Raw genomic sequence first — 18,937 nt, 5'->3', positions numbered from 1 at the left:
AAGCAATGCAGATGTAGAAGCACAGGGGCTAAGAAACTCCCTAGAAAGGCAGGAACCTAGGAAGAAACCTAGAGAGGAACCAGGCTCTGAGGTGTGGCCAGTCCTCTTCTGGCTGTGCTGGGTGGAGATTATACAAGTACATGTGGCCATTAAGGCCTGAACACAGTTAAAAGTTACATCTTCAAAGTGAAAAGAGTTAAATGTTAAAACAACAGATCCGATCACATGGAGTTATACTATGAAAGGGACTGTCCTTGACTGATAAACACACATCAGTATCATTATGGAACATCCAGGTATGGTAGGATTATGAACTGCATCATGTTGACTATGACAATGTATATTCCGTCACTGTGCTCTCTATGACCGAGATCAGGCATACAGGAAGTCCATTAAATGTTCAGTACAGCCTGTTACGGTACAGAACACCCCTAATCTACCTAGCCTATAATCCCTGGTCATAAAGAGACATGGTAAACCTGCAGATATAATTTGATCTGTCAGATGACTGTAATATGATCATGGCTGTGTTAGCCCTCTGAGAAAGCTGAGATAGCCTAGACATTCACTGAACTACATCTGACTACAGTACATCAACCGACCTGGGGATCCGTACTCGTGGCGCGGCAGGCGACAGATCTTGGGCATTACCTCGATCAGAGTCTTCACATACTGCAGGATAGTGCCCTGCAACTAGAGAGGAAAGAGAAGAGGAAGATGAAGAGGGAGAAGGAGGGTAAAAAGATGAGATTAGTTGGATATAGTGTTTTTAACAGAGCGCTGGTATGTAGGAGTACATTCAGACAATAGTAAAAGACACAAATAGCCCATAATACCAGGCTCTTGACTATCTTGAGCAGTTCCTCCATCACCACGGCGATGCCCTGGTAACCAAGGAGACGGCAGATGGTTTTGAAGTGGGGCGGGCCTACGAAGTTCCTGTAGGAGCTATAGATGTGGGAGTAGGCAATGTTCAGAGGCTGGGGGAGGGTGAAAAAAAAACATCAGAAGCATGCTCTCAAAATAGGTCCAAATGTTTCTAATTTCTAGAATTGTACTCATATAGGAGACCGTATACAGTACATACCTTAGACCCATACAGGTAGTACGGCTGCACGTTGGCCGGCTTGTCTCGCTGAGGCTCCTGGGTAAAGGGGATGGCAGTCCGCACGAAGCTGAGGAAGGTAAGGGGTCATAAGGGGCCATGAGCAGGAGTCCACTTAGGTAATGACTAAATGGAATATAGATAAACAACTGCTGAACCTGAGCGATGTATTGGTAGACCTGCAAAGAACTGTAAGCTAGGGAACATGTCCAAGACTATCAATAAGGACCCCCCCTCCCCACTGACCGGTTGGTGGAGCCGTTGTAGCAGTAGTTGGGGAGGAAGTCAAAGTTGAGTTCCCAGAAGACGTGGAGCGTGATGCGTCCGTAGGGGGCAGACACATTGTGGTTGGCCTCGCGGAACATGGCGTCGAAGCTGTCCAGGGTCATGTGCTTCGAGAGCAGACGATGAGTCAGTCTGTTGATGTCCATCAGCCACTCCAACTCCTGATGGGTGGAGTGGTGTGTGAGAGAGAAAGGTGGGGTAGTGAGTGAGAGAGAGGGAAAAAGAGAGAGGGGGTGGGGTAGTGAGTGATTGAGTCATGGGAGAGAAAAATCAACATCATAAACAACATCAACTGCTGATGGGTGAAATGGTGAGACAGAGAATAAAAGCTGGTAATATAATGTGGCCAGTAGGTCATGGGCCCTAGAGGACAGGAAAGGGCCTATGAGAATGAGCCTAGTGTGTGATGTTACCAAGGACTGACAGTATGCTATCTGAGAGAGTACATATGACCCAGGACTGGGAGTGTGAAGGAGGGTTGGTTGTGTGTGTGTGTGTGAAGGTTGAGACCACAGTATACAGTATGCCCCTGCCCTGGCGTTCTCACCACAATAGAGGTGAGGTCTTCACTCTCAAAGCGACTGATGGCCTGGTCCAGAGACTTGTACATGGCTGCTGAGATCCTCTGGGTGATCAGACGGTTCAGATCGATGGAGCGACCCAGGAGCTGGAGAGAGAGAGAGAGGACAGGATGAGGGGGGGTGAGTGAGTGAGTGAGTGAGTGAGTGAGTGAGTGAGGGAAGAGAGCGAGAGAGGGGGAGAGGATGAGAGAGAGGGGGAAGAGAGTAGGAAATTAGAGAGAGGAGAGGAGAGAGAGGTGTTGTGTGATTTAATGTTCAAAACTGACCATGTAGTCAGTCTCACAAAGATCTCTGAAAGTGTACCGCAATGGCGGCGTACGACAGGGCGGCGTACGACAGGGAGGCGTACGACAGGGAGGCGTACGACAGGGAGGCGTACGACAGGGAGGCGTACGACAGGGAGGCGTACGACAGGGCGGCGTACGACAGGGCGGCGTACGACAGGGAGGCGTACGACAGGGAGGCGTACGACAGGGAGGCAGGCGTATGACAGGGAGGCAGGCGTATGACAGGGAGGCAGGCGTATGACAGGGAGGCAGGCGTATGACAGGGCGGCGTACGACAGGGCGGCGTACGACAGGGAGGCGTACGACAGGGAGGCGTACGACAGGGAGGCGTACGACAGGGAGGCGTACGACAGGGAGGCGTACGACAGGGAGGCGTACGACAGGGAGGCGTACGACAGGGAGGCGTACGACAGGGCGGCGTACGACAGGGAGGCGTACGACAGGGAGGCGTACGACAGGGAGGCGTACGACAGGGAGGCGTACGACAGGGAGGCGTACGACAGGGAGGCAGGCGTATGACAGGGAGGCAGGCGTATGACAGGGAGGCGTACGACAGGGCGGCGTACGACAGGGAGGCGTACGACAGGGAGGCGTACGACAGGGAGGCGTACGACAGGGAGGCGTACGACAGGGAGGCGTACGACAGGGAGGCGTACGACAGGGAGGCGTACGACAGGGAGGCGTACGACAGGGAGGCGTACGACAGGGAGGCGTACGACAGGGAGGCGTACGACAGGGAGGCGTACGACAGGGAGGCGTACGACAGGGCGGCGTACGACAGGGAGGTGTACGACAGGGCGGCGTACGACAGGGAGGCGTACGACAGAGAGGCGTACGACAGGGCGGCGTACGACAGGGAGGCGTACGACAGAGAGGCGTACGACAGGGAGGCGTACGACAGGGAGGCGTACGACAGGGAGGCAGGCGTATGACAGGGCTAGGGTGACCAAGTTTAAATACCCAAATCCAGGACAGCGGGATGATTTTTCGGGACATTCGCGGGACAGTGTAGCCAACACATTAATAATCCCCCCCCACACACACACACACACACACAAAATAAATCTCCCTCCCGCTGCACCGAACTAGCTAGCAAGCTAATTGAAGCACAACTAATAAGCATAGAGAGCCTCAAGTTTTACGAAATGACCTGATATCTGTCCGTCTAAATCGGCTATTTCCTTCCTTTGTAGCTCTCCATTAGACACATGCTTTTTGTAAGTAACAAAGGGCTAAAAGGCGGGACTATGGTCACCCTTGCCAGGGTGTATTCCAGGGCGATGTAAAACAGACCTACCTGTACGTGTCTCTGTTTGAGCAGCGTCTCATAACGGTTGGAGGGGGGGTAGGGGATGATCACACCATAGTTTTTACACTCTGCCCTGAAACGCTTGTCCAGGAGGACACTGTGGAGCAAAACACACAACAACATCCTTCACTGCTTGATTTAACCCCCCCCCCCATATCAACATGATTCAGTTTCCAGCCCTCTCTTACCTTCCAGACATGGCTTTGTAGTAGGCAAATATCTGGTCAGCCAGCTTGTAGACAAACTGATCGAAGCACAGGTTCACCTGTAGGAAAAACAGCATCCGTAACTCACTACTCTTGTGGGGACTGGCAATGAATTACTTGTCATTATTTGATTTCTGAGGCGGCCATCTTTGTTTCGTGCTAGTTTACCTCAGCCTCTATCTCATCGTAGAGGAACTGTTTCTTGAACTTGGTCAGAGCGTAGTAGCCACTGTCATTGTAGAGGTCCAGAGGGTACAACACATACCTGGGAGAAACAGTCAGGATGGCATCAGCAGGCACAAACACACACAGACTCAGCATGGACACAATGACAACAGAGAGACAATAAACACCATCTTTCTGTCACTTTCCATCACTTCCTCTTTCTCACCTGCACACACACACACACACACACACACACACACACACACACAGAGTGGTCTAAACAGGTCTTACTCCATCATGGATGGCTCCTTGGTCTCCAGAATGTGATCTGTGAGAATCCAGGGCATGGACATCTCGATGGGGAACTGGATCCTGCGACCCATGGTCAACTCCAGGAAGAACTCTCTGAACCACAGCTGAGACAGGTCACAGCAATGCTGCAGCGCCTCTGGAGGATGGGAATGGAATAACATGACATTATTATACACTATAAGAGGAAGCACTTTCTGAACCACATTTGAGACAGGAAACAACAGTGCTGCAGTGTCCCTTTTCACTCGTGGTCCCACCTTCCAGCATTGTGGAAAATCCCCCCCCAATTCGATTTCAGCGTGGGCATCGACCTTCTGTAGTGACAGCAGTGCTGCACCACCTCTACAGGTGGTCAATAACATGATATTATTACAGGAGGGGTGGTGAATAACATTATATTATTACAGGAGGGGTGGTGAATAACATGATATTATTACAGGAGGGGGTGGTGAATAACATGATATTATTACAGGAGGGGTGGTGAATAACATGATATTATAACAGGAGGGGGTGGTGAATAACATGATATTATTACAGGTGGTGAGGTGAATAACATGATATTATTACAGGAGGGGGTGGTGAATAACATATTATTACAGGAGGGGGAGGTGAATAACATGATATTATTACAGGAGGGGGAGGTGAATAACATGATATTATTACAGGAGGGGGTGGTGAATAACATGATATTATTACAGGAGGGGGTGGTGAATAACATGATATTACTACAGGAGGGGGGGTGAATAACATGATATTATTACAGGAGGGGGTGGTGAATAACATGATATTAATACAGGAGGGGGTGGTGAATAACATGATATTAATACAGGAGGGGGTGGTGAATAACATGATATTATTACAGGAGGGGGTGGTGAATAACATGATATTACTACAGGAGGGGGGGTGAATAACATGATATTATTACAGGAGGGGGTGGTGAATAACATGATATTAATACAGGAGGGGTGGTGAATAACATGATATTATTACAGGAGGGGTGGTGAATAACATGATATTATTACAGGAGGGGGTGGTGAATAACATGATATTATTACAGGTGGTGTCGTTCTGTAACCTTTGACACGGCCCTGGATTACAGACCTCTGCCTGCCCTGACCCTGAGCCTGTCGTTCTGTAACCTTTGACACGGCCCTGGATTACAGACCTCTGCCTGCCCTGACCCTGAGCCTGTCGTTCTGTAACCTTTGACACGGCCCTGGATTACAGACCTCTGCCTGCCCTGACCCTGAGCCTGTCGTTCTGTAACCTTTGACACGGCCCTGGATTACTGACCTCTGCGTGCCCTGACCCTGAGCCTGTCGTTCTGTAACCTTTGACACAGCCCTGGATTACAGACCTCTGCCTGCCCTGACCCTGAGCCTGTCGTTCTGTAACCTTTGACACGGCCCTGGATTACAGACCTCTGCCTGCCCTGACCCTGAGCCTGTCGTTCTGTACACTTTGACACGGCCCTGGATTACTGACCTCTGCCTGCCCTGACCCTGAGCCTGTCGTTCTGTAACCTTTGACACGGCCCTGGATTACAGACCTCTGCCTGCCCTGACCCTGAGCCTGTCGTTCTGTAACCTTTGACACGGCCCTGGATTACAGACCTCTGCCTGCCCTGACCCTGAGCCTGTCGTTCTGTACACTTTGACACGGCCCTGGATTACTGACCTCTGCCTGCCCTGACCCTGAGCCTGTCGTTCTGTAACCTTTGACACGGCCCTGGATTACTGACCTCTGCCTGCCCTGACCCTGAGCCTGTCGTTCTGTAACCTTTGACACGGCCCTGGATTACAGACCTCTGCCTGCCCTGACCCTGAGCCTGTCGTTCTGTAACCTTTGACACGGCCCTGGATTACAGACCTCTGCCTGCCCTGACCCTGAGCCTGTCGTTCTGTAACCTTTGACACGGCCCTGGATTACAGACCTCTGCTTGCCCTGACCCTGAGCCTGTCGTTCTGTAACCTTTGACACGGCCCTGGATTACAGACCTCTGCCTGCCCTGACCCTGAGCCTGTCGTTCTGTAACCTTTGACACGGCCCTGGATTACAGACCTCTGCTTGCCCTGACCCTGAGCCTGTCGTTCTGTAACCTTTGACACGGCCCTGGATTACAGACCTCTGCCTGCCCTTGACCTATAGTTCGCCTGCCCCGTTTTATAATAAACGTGTCATTCTAACTGTCTGCATATGGGTCTTATCCTGAGCCCTGATAGGAAAACGTGTGTGTGTGTGTGTGTGTGTGTGTGTGTGTGTGTGTGTGTGTGTGTGTGTGTGTGTGTGTGTGTGTGTGTGTGTGTGTGTGTGTGTGTGTGTGTGTGTGTGTGTGTGTGTGTGTGTGTGTGTGTGTGTGTGTGTGTGTGTGTGTGTGTGTGTGTGTGTGTGCATACCGCTGAAGTTGAGCAGGTGTGTGAAGAAGAAGGAGTGTTTGTGGAAGTCTTCTATAGCCAGTACTATGGGTCCATCCAGACTGCTGCGTAGAGTCTTCTTAGAACCACTCTTATCAGCTATCAACGACTCCAGCATGGTACGAACCATGTACAGCTAGCAAGGCAGGGAGAGAGAGAAAAAAAAACTACATAATACTATTCTTACCATTTCTCTTCAAAGTCCCTGTACTTGATCCTGCCCCTACAACCTGCCTCTATCCCTAACCAACATCTGTCTCTTCCATCCCCTGTTCCTAATTCCCCTAGCCCTCTGTTATCCTTCTCTCTCTCCCCCTGGTGTACCTGTGTGCTCGAGGGTCCCACAGCTCTGCGGGGCACCTTGATGTCGAACCCTCCCTTGGGGTCCTTCTCCCCCCTGAGACAGGGGTCATTGGGAGGCTCCCGAGCCCCCTCCCAGTCACAGATGGTCTTACGGATTGCCTGCAGGACACTAGAGAAAGACCAAGGGTTATCAGAGAATCAGCATTATAGGAAATGACCATCTGACGTAACCCAAATGGAACACTATTCCCTATGTAGTGCCCATGGGGTTATAGGGTGCCATTTAGGACAGACTAGCTAACTACAGAAGGTCCATGGTTATTCTGTCTCAGCAAACAGTGAGAAATGTGCCATATGCACACGAGCCTTTGAGGGGACTTGAAACTTTTTTTCAAGGTGTTTTTTTAATTTATCAAGACCACCTAGAAAACAAGATGTTACAGAACATATTTTTGCTCTTGCCTGAAATGTGTTACTAGTTGAACAGGAATGAGTGCAGCCAGTATGGTACCTGATGAGAACGTTCTTCTTCTTGCGTACGGCCTGACGTAGAGGCTCTCTGAGGGTCATCTGGGCAAAGTCCTGCAGGGCTGCATAGATGGTGTTCCTTATGGCCTGGTTGAATACGCTCTCCATACGACCCATCAACACCTACAACACAGATACCCTCATTATCACCACGTCCATAATAATATACAAAAAAAACACAAATATCACCCCCCTCCATCACCACCACCATCACCCCCTCCACCACCACAACCATCCCCTCCACCACCACCACCACAACCACCCCCTCCACCACCACCATAATACCCCCAAAAATACCAAATAGCACCACCACCACACCCAGTTCCTCCACATCCATTACCCCCTCCATCACAACCACCACAACCACCACCTCCATCATCACCACTTCAACCAGCCCCTCCACCACCACAACAAAATACCAAATATCTCCAACATCACCACCATCACCTCCAACATCATCATCATCATCATCACCACCATCATCATCATCACCACCTCCATCATCATCACCATCATCATCATCATCACCACCACCACCTCCACCATCAACACCACCACCTCCATTACCTCCACATCATCACCACCACCACCTCTACCACCACCCCCATCATCATCACCACCTCCACCATCATCACCACCTCCACCATCATCACCACCACCACCTCAATCACCATCACCACCATCATAATCACCACCATCATCACCACCACCACCTCATTCACCTCCACCATTATCACCACCACCTCCATAATCATCACCACCATCACCATCTCATTCACCATCACCATCACCACCACCTCCACCATTATCACCACCATCATCATCACCACCAATGTAACCACATTTCAACCAAGATGCACAGTGGTGAAATGCTGCTATGTTACTATTCTGTAAGTGTCCCAACGATGTCATGACAAAGCTGTCTGTAGGTACAGTGTGTGTTTCTGACCTGCAGTCCCTTGATCATGGCGATGACCTCGACCAGGGCAAACTTCTCCTCTGAGGTGTAGTTGTAACGTGTAGCTCTCTCATACTCCTCTGCTGTGCCAGGACAGTCCTTGTTACAGAACTTATCTGTCGGGTGGACCAACTTCCACGAGTACTGAGAGAGAATATGGTGTCAGAGTAAACTGAAAATCACAGGACCTGGTAAAAATACAATGACTTATTCATTTATTCATTTAAATAATTATATTTTTATGGGACCAAGAACGGACTACACACTGCCCCTTCTTTGACACACACACACACACACACACACACACACACACACACACACACACACACACACACACCTACTCACCACTTCCATGACGTGTGTGCTCCACTTGGACAGCAGCTGTAACCCTCTGAGTGCCAGGTCAAACAGTTCCCTGTACTCCTCATCTGATTTCTGACTGTCCAGGCCTGACCCGGTCACTACCTCACTGTTACTGTAGCGAGCCAGCTCAGAGATGAACCGGATGTGGTCATCACGAATCTGAACCATCTGCTCACACAGGTTGTACTGGGGAGAGATGGAGCTCTGGGTACACGTCCACCTGTAGGAGAGAGGTTAGAGGTCAGGGTTCACATAGGTTGTACTGGGGAGATGGAGCTCTGGGTACACTTCCACCTGTAGGTGAGAGGTTAGAGTTCAGGGTTCACACCCAGGTTGTACTGGTGGAGGTGAAGCTCTGGGTACATGTCCACCTACAAGAGAGAGAGTCAGGGGTTAGGGGGTCAAACTCATTCCATGGAGGGCCGAGTGTATGCTGTTTTTTTCTATTTCCTTTCAATTTGTGTCCAATTAAGACCTAAACAACCAGGTAAGCAAATTTCTTACTAATCAGTGACCTTATTTCATCAATCAAGTACAAGGGAGGAGTGAAAACCTGCAGACACTCGGCCCCCCGTGGAATGAGTTTGACACCTGTGGGTTAGGAGCTGGGGTTCAGGACTTGTTAGAGGTCTGAATTTATGAGTTTAAAGATGGCTGATGTTCTTACTTGGACTTGTTCTCCTCGTAGTGGGCGCTAGTCTCTATGTAACGTGATAGTTCTATCTGCATGTCTCCAAACAGAGGCACCACCTGCAGCTGAGGAATCAAACAAGACACAGACAGAGAGAGGGTTTCAGTTAGGAAGGAATCAAACAAGACACAGACAGAGAGAGGGCTTCAGTTAGGAAGGAATCAAACAAGACACAGACAGAGAGAGGGCTTCAGTTAGGAAGGAATCAAACAAGACACAGACAGAGAGAGGGCTTCAGTCAGGAAGGAATCAAACAAGACACAGACAGAGAGAGGACTTCAGTTAGGAAGGAATCAAACAAGACACAGACAGAGAGAGGGTTTCAGTTAGGAAGGAATCAAACAAGACACAGACAGAGAGAGGACTTCAGTTAGGAAGGAATCAAACAAGACACAGACAGAGAGAGGGCTTCAGTCAGGAAGGAATCAAACAAGACAGACAGAGAGAGGGCTTCAGTTAGGAAGGAATCAAACAAGACACAGACAGAGAGAGGGCTTCAGTTAGGAAGGAATCAAACAAGACACAGACAGAGAGAGGGCTTCAGTCAGGAAGGAATCAAACAAGACACAGACAGAGAGAGGGCTTCAGTTAGGAAGGAATCAAACAAGACACAGACAGAGAGAGGACTTCAGTTAGGAAGGAATCAAACAAGACACAGACAGAGAGAGGGCTTCAGTCAGGAAGGAATCAAACAAGACACAGACAGAGAGAGGGCTTCAGTCAGGAAGGAATCAAACAAGACACAGACAGAGAGAGGGCTTCAGTCAGGAAGGAATCAAACAAGACAGACAGAGAGAGGGCTTCAGTTAGGAAGGAATCAAACAAGAGACAGACAGAGGGCTTCAGTTAGGAAGGAATCAAACAAGAGACAGACAGAGGGCTTCAGTTAGGAAGGAATCAAACAAGAGACAGACAGAGGGCTTCAGTTAGGAAGGAATCAAACAAGACACAGACAGAGAGAGGGCTTCAGTTAGGAAGGAATCAAACAAGACACAGACAGAGAGAGGGCTTCAGTTAGGAAGGAATCAAACAAGAGACAGACAGAGAGAGGGCTTCAGTTAGGAAGGAATCAAACAAGACACAGACAGAGAGAGGGCTTCAGTCAGGAAGGAATCAAACAAGACACAGACAGAGAGAGGGCTTCAGTCAGGAAGGAATCAAACAAGACACAGACAGAGAGAGGGTTTCAGTTAGGAAGGAATCAAACAAGACACAGACAGAGAGAGGGCATCAGTCAGGAAGGAATCAAACAAGAGACAGACAGAGAGAGGGCTTCAGTTAGGAAGGAATCAAACAAGACACAGACAGAGAGAGGGCTTCAGTTAGGAAGGAATCAAACAAGACACAGACAGAGAGAGGGCTTCAGTTAGGAAGGAATCAAACAAGACACAGACAGAGAGAGGGCTTCAGTCAGGAAGGAATCAAACAAGACACAGACAGAGAGAGGGCTTCAGTCAGGAAGGAATCAAACAAGACACAGACAGAGAGAGGGCTTCAGTCAGGAAGGAATCAAACAAGACACAGACAGAGAGAGGGCTTCAGTCAGGAAGGAATCAAACAAGACACAGACAGAGAGAGGGCTTCAGTTAGGAAGGAATCAAACAAGAGACAGACAGAGAGAGGGCTTCAGTCAGGAAGGAATCAAACAAGACACACACACACACAGAAAAGGGGTTTCAGTCCGGAGGAGGGTGATCAAAGAATATCACGGTGTGAAAGTACAGACAGAGCCACAATGAAAAGTTAGATGGCTGATTTGGCGTGGAGCACACACACACACACACACACACACACACACACACACACACACACACACACACACACACACACACACACACACACACACACACACACACACACACACACACACACACACACACACTGACCTTGAAGAATTTGTCGATCTTTCCCAGGTTGATCCTCTTCTTGGCGTCTAGTTTGTAGATGTTACTGACGTTACCGTCCATCAGATAGAGACCAAAACCCATCACCTGACACACACATACACACAGTGATATTATACAAAGCTGGATCAATGATATTTGACGGACATTCAGATATAACTCTACATATTCTGAACACTACTGGAAGCTACAGTTGAGGACCGCTAAGCAAGAGTAAGGAGGCTATTAGCATTTTCAGATCCAGACAGAGACAGGTATCTAGAGAAAGGCAGGTAGTTAAGATCCAGACACAGACAGGTATCTCGAGAAAGGCAGGTAGTTAAGATCCAGACAGAGACAGGTATCTAGAGAAAGGCAGGTAGTTAAGATCCAGACAGAGACAGGTATCTAGAGAAAGGCAGGTAGTTAAGAGCCTGACAGAGACAGGTATCTAGAGAAAGGCAGGTAGTTAAGATCCAGACACAGACAGGTATCTAGAGAAAGGCAGGTAGTTAAGATCCAGACAGAGACAGGTATCTAGAGAAAGTCAGGTTGTTAAGATCCAGACAGAGACAGGTATCTAGAGAAAGGCAGGTAGTTAAGATCCAGACAGAGACAGGTATCTAGAGAAAGGCAGGTAGTTAAGATCCAGACAGAGACAGGTATCTAGAGAAAGGCAGGTAGTTAAGATCCAGACAGAGACAGGTATCTAGAGAAAGTCAGGTTGTTAAGATCCAGACACAGACTGGTATCTAGAGAAAGGCAGGTAAGACAGAGTTAGATGAGGCTCTTACCTTGAGCAGCATGTGTTTCTCGCTGGGCGTCAGGTACATCTTGTTCTCATAGTAATCAACACTGATGTTGACAATGTCTGCTAACAACTCCTCATAGCCAGGAATCACCTCCAACTGCTGCTGCAGACACTACAGAGAAATATACACATTATTACTGATACTGCAGACACTACAGAGAGAAATATACACACTATTACTGCTGCTGCAGACACTACAGAGAGAAATATACACACTATTACTGCTGCTGCAGACACTACAGAGAGAAATATACACATTACTGCTGCTGCAGACACTACAGAGAAATATACACACTAGTACTGCTACTGCAGACACTACAGATAAATATACACACTAGTACTGCTACTGCACCACACACACCTGAGTGATCCTGTTGTGATTGGCTAGGAACATGGAGAGGTTCTGTGACTCCTGGATGGACTGAGGGTCAGCCATCTTCCTCAGGAACTGAGCTGCCCTGAAGACAAATAATACCACAGATCTAATTCTGTAGCAGCACCTCACAGCTTCTGTTTTACTGAGCCGCCCTGAAGACAAATAATACCACAGATCTATATCTGTAGCAGCACCTCACAGCTTCTGTTTTACTGAGCCGCCCTGAAGACAAATAATACAACAGATCTATATATCTGTAGCAGCACCTCACAACACTGTTTAACATGAGTCAATTGGGTGCATCTCAATAGTGGGGTAAATTGGCCCTGTCACTCCGTCACTTTCCTTCATTTGAGCTAATGTGAAGGAACATAGACAGGTGAAAGCAAATCCCCCTTAGCCTCTACTACACTGCTTTCCCCTATCCAGTGTTTTCAGGATCAGTGCAGGTATAGGAGAGGTGATAGGGAGAGGAAGCCACTGCAGGCTATTGAGATGGACCTCCTCATTGTGTCTGTCTTCCCTCCGTACCTTTTATAGGCAGAGTGGTCGTTCTTGACGCTGCATTTCATGTTCTTGAGTTCGTCGAGCACAGCGAACATGTTGATGAACTTGCCCAGGGTGAGGAGGTAGGCTTCAGAGACAAAGTCTTTCCTCCGCTCAGCGTGGCAGAGACGCTTCACCTCCCCGCAGAAACGCTCGATGGCCTTACGCTGCAGGGGAGGACAGGGGAAAAGGAGAAGATAGAGAGAAAAGAGATTCTCAGATATACTTTCGCAAGGCACTGTATTCGGCCCCCTTGAACTTTGCGACCTTTTGCCACATTTCAGGCTTCAAAACAAAGATATAAAACTGTATTTTTTTGTGAAGAATCAACAACAAGTGGGACACAATCATGAAGTGGAACGACATTTATTGGATATTTCAAACTTTTTTAACAAAGCAAAAACTGAAAAATTGGGCGTGCAAAATTATTCAGCCCCTTTACTTTCAGTGCAGCAAACTCTCTCCAGAAGTTCAGTGAGGATCTCTGAATGATCCAATGGTGACTTAAATGACTAATGATGATAAATACAATCCACCTGTGTGTAATCAAGTCTCCGTATAAATGCAGCTGCACTGTGATAGTCTCATAGGTCCGTTAAAAGCGCAGAGCATCATGAAGAACAAGGAACACACCAGGTAGGTCCGAGATACTGTTGTGAAGAAGTTTAAAGCCGGATTTGGATACAAAAAGATTTCCCAAGCTTTAAACATCCCAAGGAGCACTGTGCAAGCGATAATATTGAAATGGAAGGAGTATCAGACCACTGCAAATCTACCAAGACCTGGCCGTCCCTCTAAACTTTCAGCTCATACAAGGAGAAGATTGATCAGAGATGCAGCCAAGAGGCCCATGATCACTCTGGATGAACTGCAGAGATCTACAGCTGAGGTGGGAGACTCTGTCCATAGGACAACAATCAGTCGTATATTGCACAAATCTGGCCTTTATGGAAGAGTGGCAAGAAGAAAGCAATTTCTTAAAGATATCCATAAAAAGTGTTGTTTAAAGTTTGCCACAAGCCACCTGGGAGACACACCAAACATGTGGAAGAAGGTGCTCTGGTCAGATGAAACCAAAATGGAACTTTTTGGCAACAATGCAAAACGTTATGTTTGGCGTAAAAGCAACACAGCTCATCACCCTGAACACACCATCCCCACTGTCAAACATGGTGGTGGCAGCATCATGGTTTGGGCCTGCTTTTCTTCAGCAGGGACAGGGAAGATGGTTAAAATTGATGGGAAGATGGACGGTGCCAAATTCAGGACCATTCTGGAAGAAAACCTGATGGAGTCTGCAAAAGACCTGAGACTGGGACGGAGATTTGTCTTCCAACAAGACAATGATCCAAAACATAAAGCAAAATCTACAATGGAATGGTTCAAAAATAAACATATCCAGGTGTTAGAATGGCCAAGTCAAAGTCCAGACCTGAATCCAATCGAGAATCTGTGGAAAGAACTGAAAACTGCTGTTCACAAATGCTCTCCATCCAACCTCACTGAGCTCGAGCTGTTTTGCAAGGAGGAATGGGGGAAAAAATTCAGTCTCTCGATGTGCAAAACTGATAGAGACATACCCCAAGCGACTTACAGCTGTAATCGCAGCAAAAGGTGGCGCTACAAAGTATTATCTTAAGGGGGCTGAATAATTTTGCACGCCCAATTTTTCAGTTTTTGATATGTTAAAAAAGTTTGAAATATCCAATAAATATCATTCCACTTCATGATTGTGTCCCACTTGTTGTTGATTCTTCACAAAAAAATACAGTTTTATATCTTTATGTTTGAAGCCTGAAATGTGGCAAAAGGTCGCAAAGTTCAAGGGGGCCGAATACTTTCGCAAGGCACTGTATTTAGGACTGATATGATTGACTGACAGAGTTCTAATTCAAATATGATACATTTAATGGGTTGTTCATTCATTTTATTAATGAATCCATCCATCACTGGTCTCTCACCTGGAAGTACATGAACTTCATGAGCTTGGTGACCTCTGGTTCCAGCACCTCCACAGTCTTCTCATAGATCTCCACCCTGTTGGGCTGCTCGTTACACTTCACCTGGAGAACACAGAGGGGAACACAGCCTGCTCACTCAGATCTCCCTAACGAGCGCTGAGATGATAAACCGAAAATTATCACCACAGACCACAGCTATCAGACATTTTTCTTATCGTTCATTCCAATAAGCAGCCTATAATAGACAAATGTGAAATGTAACTGTTTTTCTGGGTCATTTGTGATGTTTTATTTGTGTTTCCCATGATTGTGTTATACAGTCGTGGCCAAAATTTTTGAGAATGACATATTAATTTTCAAAGTCTGCTGCCTCAGCTGTATGATGGCAATTTGCATATACTCCAGAATGTTTTGAAGAGTGATCAGATGAATTGCAAAGTCCCCCTTTGCCATGGAAATTAACTGAATCCCCAAAAACATTTCCACTGCATTTTAACCCTGCCACAAAAGGACCAGCTGACATCATGTCAGTGATTCTCTCGTTAACACAGGTGTGAGTGTTGACAAGGACAAGGCTGGAGATCACTCTGTCATGCTAATTGAGTTTGAATAACAGACTGGAAGCTTCAAAAGGTGCTTGGAATCATTGTTCTTCCTCTGTCAAACATGGTTACCTGCAAGGAAACACGTGCCGTCATCATTGCTTGGCACAAAAAGGGCTTCACAGGCAAGGATATTGCTGCCGGCAAGTACACTGCTCAAAAAAATAAAGGGAACACTAAAATAACACATCCAAGATCTGAATGAATGAAATATTCTTATTAAATACTTTTTTCTTTACATAGTTGAATGTGCTGACAACAAAATCACACAAAAATGATCAATGGAAATCAAATGTATCAACCCATGGAGGTCTGGATTTGGAGTCACACTCAAAATTAAAGTGGAAAACCACACTACAGGCTGATCCAACTTTGATGTAATGTCCTTAAAACAAGTCAAAATTAGGCTCAGTAGTGTGTGTGGCCTCCACGTGCCTGTATGACCTCCCTACAACGCCTGGGCATGCTCCTTATGAGGTGGCGGATGGTCTCCTGAGGGATCTCCTCCCAGACCTGGACAAAATCATCCACCAACTCCTGGACAGTCTGTGGTGCAACGTGGCGATGGTGGATGGAGCGAGACACGATGTCCCAGATGTGCTCAATTGGATTCAGGTCTGGGGAACGGGCGGGCCAGTCCATAGCAATCAATGCCTTCCTCTTGCAGGAACTGCTGACACACATGAGGTCTAGCATTGTCTTGCATTAGGAGGAACCCAGCATATGGTATCACAGGGGGTCTGAGGATCTCATCTCGGTACCTAATGGCAGTCAGGCTACCTCTGACGAGCACATGGAGGGCTGTGCGGCCCCCCAAAGAAATGTCACCCCACACCATGACTGACCCACCGCCAAACCGATCACGCTGGAGGATGTTGCAGGAAGCAGAACGTTCTCCACAGCGTCTCCAGACTCTGTCACGTCTGTCATGTGCTCAGTGTGAACCTGCTTTCATCTGTGAAGAGCACAGGGCGCCAGTGGCGAATTTGGTGTTCTCTGGCAAATGAAAAACGTCCTGCACGGTGTTGGGCTGTAAGCACAATCCCCACCTGTGGACGTCGGGCCCTCATACCACCCTCATGGAGACGGTTTCTGACTGTTTGAGCAGACACGTGCACATTTGTGGCCTGCTGGAGGTCATTTTGCAGGGCTCTGGCAGTGCTCCTCCTGCTCCTCCTTGCACAAAGGCGGAGGTAGCGGTCCTGCTGCTGGGTTGTTGCCCTCCTACGGCCTCCTCCACGTCTCCTAATGTACTGGCCTGTCTCCTGGTAGCGCCTCCATGCTCTGGACACTACGCTGACAGACACAGCAAACCTTCTTGCCACAGCTCGCATTGATGTGCCATCCTGGATGAGCTGCACTACCTGAGCCACTTGTGTGGGTTGTAGACTCCGTCTCATGCTACCACTAGAGTGAAAGCACCGCCAGCATTCAAAAGTGGCCAAAACATCAGCCATGAAGCATAGGAATTGAGAAGTGGTCTGTAGTCACCACCTGCAGAACCACTCCTTTATTGGGGGTGTCTTGCTAATTGCCTATAATTTCCACCTGTTGTCTAGTCCATTTGCACAACAGCATGTGAAATGTATTGTCAGTGTTGCTTCCTAAGTGGACAGTTTGATTTCACAGAAGTGTGATTGACTTGGAGTTACATTGTGTTGTTTAAGTGTTCCCTTTATTTTTTTGAGCAGTGTATATTGCTGCCAGTAAGAATACACCTAAATCAACCATTTATCAGATCATCAAGAACTTCAAGGAGAGCGGTTCAATTGTTGTGAAGGGCGCCCAAGAAAGTGCAGCAAGCGCCAGGGCTGTCTCCTAAAGTTGATTCAGCTGCGGGATCGAAGCACCACCAGTACAACGCTTGTTCAGGAATGGCAGCAGGCAGGTGTGAGTGCATCTGTACGCACAGTGAGGCAAAGACCTTTGGAAGATGGCCTGGTGTGAAGAAAAGCAGCAAAGAAGCCACTTCTCTCCAGGAAAAACATCAGGGACAGACTGATATTCTGCAAAAGGTACAGGGATTGGACTGCTGAGGACTGGGGTAAAGTCATTTTCTCTGATGAATCCCCTTCCCGATTGTTTGGGGCATCCAGAAAAAAGCTTGTCCGGAGAAGACAAGGTGAGCGCTACCATCAGTCCTGTGTCATGCCAACAGTAAAGCATCCTTAGACCATTCATGTGTGGGGTTGCATCTCAGCCAAGGGAGTGGGCTCACTCACAATTTTTCCTAAGAACACAGCCATGAATAAAGAATGGCACCAACACATCCTCCGAGAGCAACTTCTCCCAACCATCCAGGAACAGTTTGGTGACGAACAATGCCTTTTCCAACATGATGGAGCACCTTGCCATAAGGCAGAAGTGATAACTAAGTGGCTCGGGGAGCAAAACATAGATATTTTGGGTCCGTGGCCAGGAAACTCCCCAGAACTTAATCCCATTGAGAACTTGTGGTCAATCCGCAAGAGGCGGGTGATTATGCATTGATTATGCAAGAATGGGCTGCGATCAGTCAGGATGTGGCCCAGAAGTTAATTGACAGCATGCCAGGACGGATTGAAGAGGTCTTGAATAGAAGGGTCAACACTGCAAATATTGACTCTTTGCATCAACTTCACGTAATTGTCAATAAAAGCCTTTGACACTTATGAAATGCTTGTAATTATACTTCAGTATTCCACAGTAACATCTGACAAAAATATCTAAAGACACTGAAGCAGCAAACTTTGTGGAAATTAATATTAATGTAATTCTCAAAACTTTTGGCCACGACTGTATGTACAGTGCCTTCAGGAAAGTATGCACACCCCTTGACTTTTTCCACATTTTGTTACATTACAGCCTTATTCTAAAATGTATTAAATAAAAAATATTACATCTACACACAATACCAGATAATGACAATGCGAAAACAGGTTTTTGGTTAAAAAAAAAAATCTATAAAAAAATCTATAATTTAAAATAAAAAAATATATACCTTACTTACATAAGGATTCAGACTATTTGCTATGAGACATGATTGGAGTCCATGATTGGAGTCCCCCTGTGGTTGTCACGACTTCCACCGAAGTTGTTCCCTCGCCTTGTTCGGGCGGCGTCACCGGCTTTCTAGCGGCCAGCGATCCATGTTTCATTTTTCCTTTTGTTTTGTCTGTTTACACACTTGGTTCCCATCTCATAATTATGTTCCTTATTTAACCCTCTGGTTTCCCTTTCTGTTTTGTGCGTGATTGTCTTTTGTGTGTTGG

General features: G+C 47.5%; 1 protein-coding gene and 1 long non-coding RNA gene across 3 annotated transcripts in view; both read right to left on the bottom strand.

Moving 5' to 3' along the window:
• LOC118384058 (cytoplasmic FMR1-interacting protein 2) overlaps nt 1-18,937 on the bottom strand; it is a 55,096-nt gene that overhangs the window by 8,049 nt on the left and 28,110 nt on the right. Inside the window, exons 5-24 of the mRNA XM_052514483.1 lie at nt 15,085-15,186; nt 13,109-13,290; nt 12,563-12,659; nt 12,185-12,313; nt 11,394-11,498; nt 9,484-9,572; nt 8,799-9,036; nt 8,445-8,597; nt 7,479-7,618; nt 6,989-7,136; nt 6,647-6,800; nt 4,230-4,386; nt 3,942-4,038; nt 3,756-3,832; nt 3,556-3,664; nt 1,938-2,057; nt 1,352-1,551; nt 1,088-1,175; nt 837-980; nt 603-693 (exon numbers count right to left, since the gene is read on the bottom strand). Coding sequence (XP_052370443.1) covers nt 603-693; nt 837-980; nt 1,088-1,175; nt 1,352-1,551; nt 1,938-2,057; nt 3,556-3,664; nt 3,756-3,832; nt 3,942-4,038; nt 4,230-4,386; nt 6,647-6,800; nt 6,989-7,136; nt 7,479-7,618; nt 8,445-8,597; nt 8,799-9,036; nt 9,484-9,572; nt 11,394-11,498; nt 12,185-12,313; nt 12,563-12,659; nt 13,109-13,290; nt 15,085-15,186 — 2,620 coding nt within the window. The remainder of the gene's footprint in view (nt 1-602; nt 694-836; nt 981-1,087; nt 1,176-1,351; nt 1,552-1,937; nt 2,058-3,555; nt 3,665-3,755; nt 3,833-3,941; nt 4,039-4,229; nt 4,387-6,646; nt 6,801-6,988; nt 7,137-7,478; nt 7,619-8,444; nt 8,598-8,798; nt 9,037-9,483; nt 9,573-11,393; nt 11,499-12,184; nt 12,314-12,562; nt 12,660-13,108; nt 13,291-15,084; nt 15,187-18,937) is intronic.
• LOC127927820 (uncharacterized) lies at nt 5,052-6,430 on the bottom strand. 2 transcript variants are annotated; one of them, XR_008129185.1, is made up of 4 exons: nt 6,248-6,430; nt 5,992-6,183; nt 5,646-5,863; nt 5,052-5,517 (listed from the first exon to the last, which is right to left on the bottom strand). It is a non-coding gene; the product is annotated as an uncharacterized LOC127927820 (long non-coding RNA). The 2 variants fall into 2 exon arrangements; XR_008129190.1 differs by having other exon boundaries at nt 5,052-5,671; nt 5,736-5,863.

The sequence above is a fragment of the Oncorhynchus keta genome, chromosome 4 (assembly GCF_023373465.1).
Source record: "Oncorhynchus keta strain PuntledgeMale-10-30-2019 chromosome 4, Oket_V2, whole genome shotgun sequence".
Taxonomy (NCBI): domain Eukaryota; kingdom Metazoa; phylum Chordata; class Actinopteri; order Salmoniformes; family Salmonidae; genus Oncorhynchus; species Oncorhynchus keta.
The sequence above is the reverse complement of the archived record's forward strand: the minus strand, read 5'-3'. Positions and strand labels throughout refer to the sequence as shown.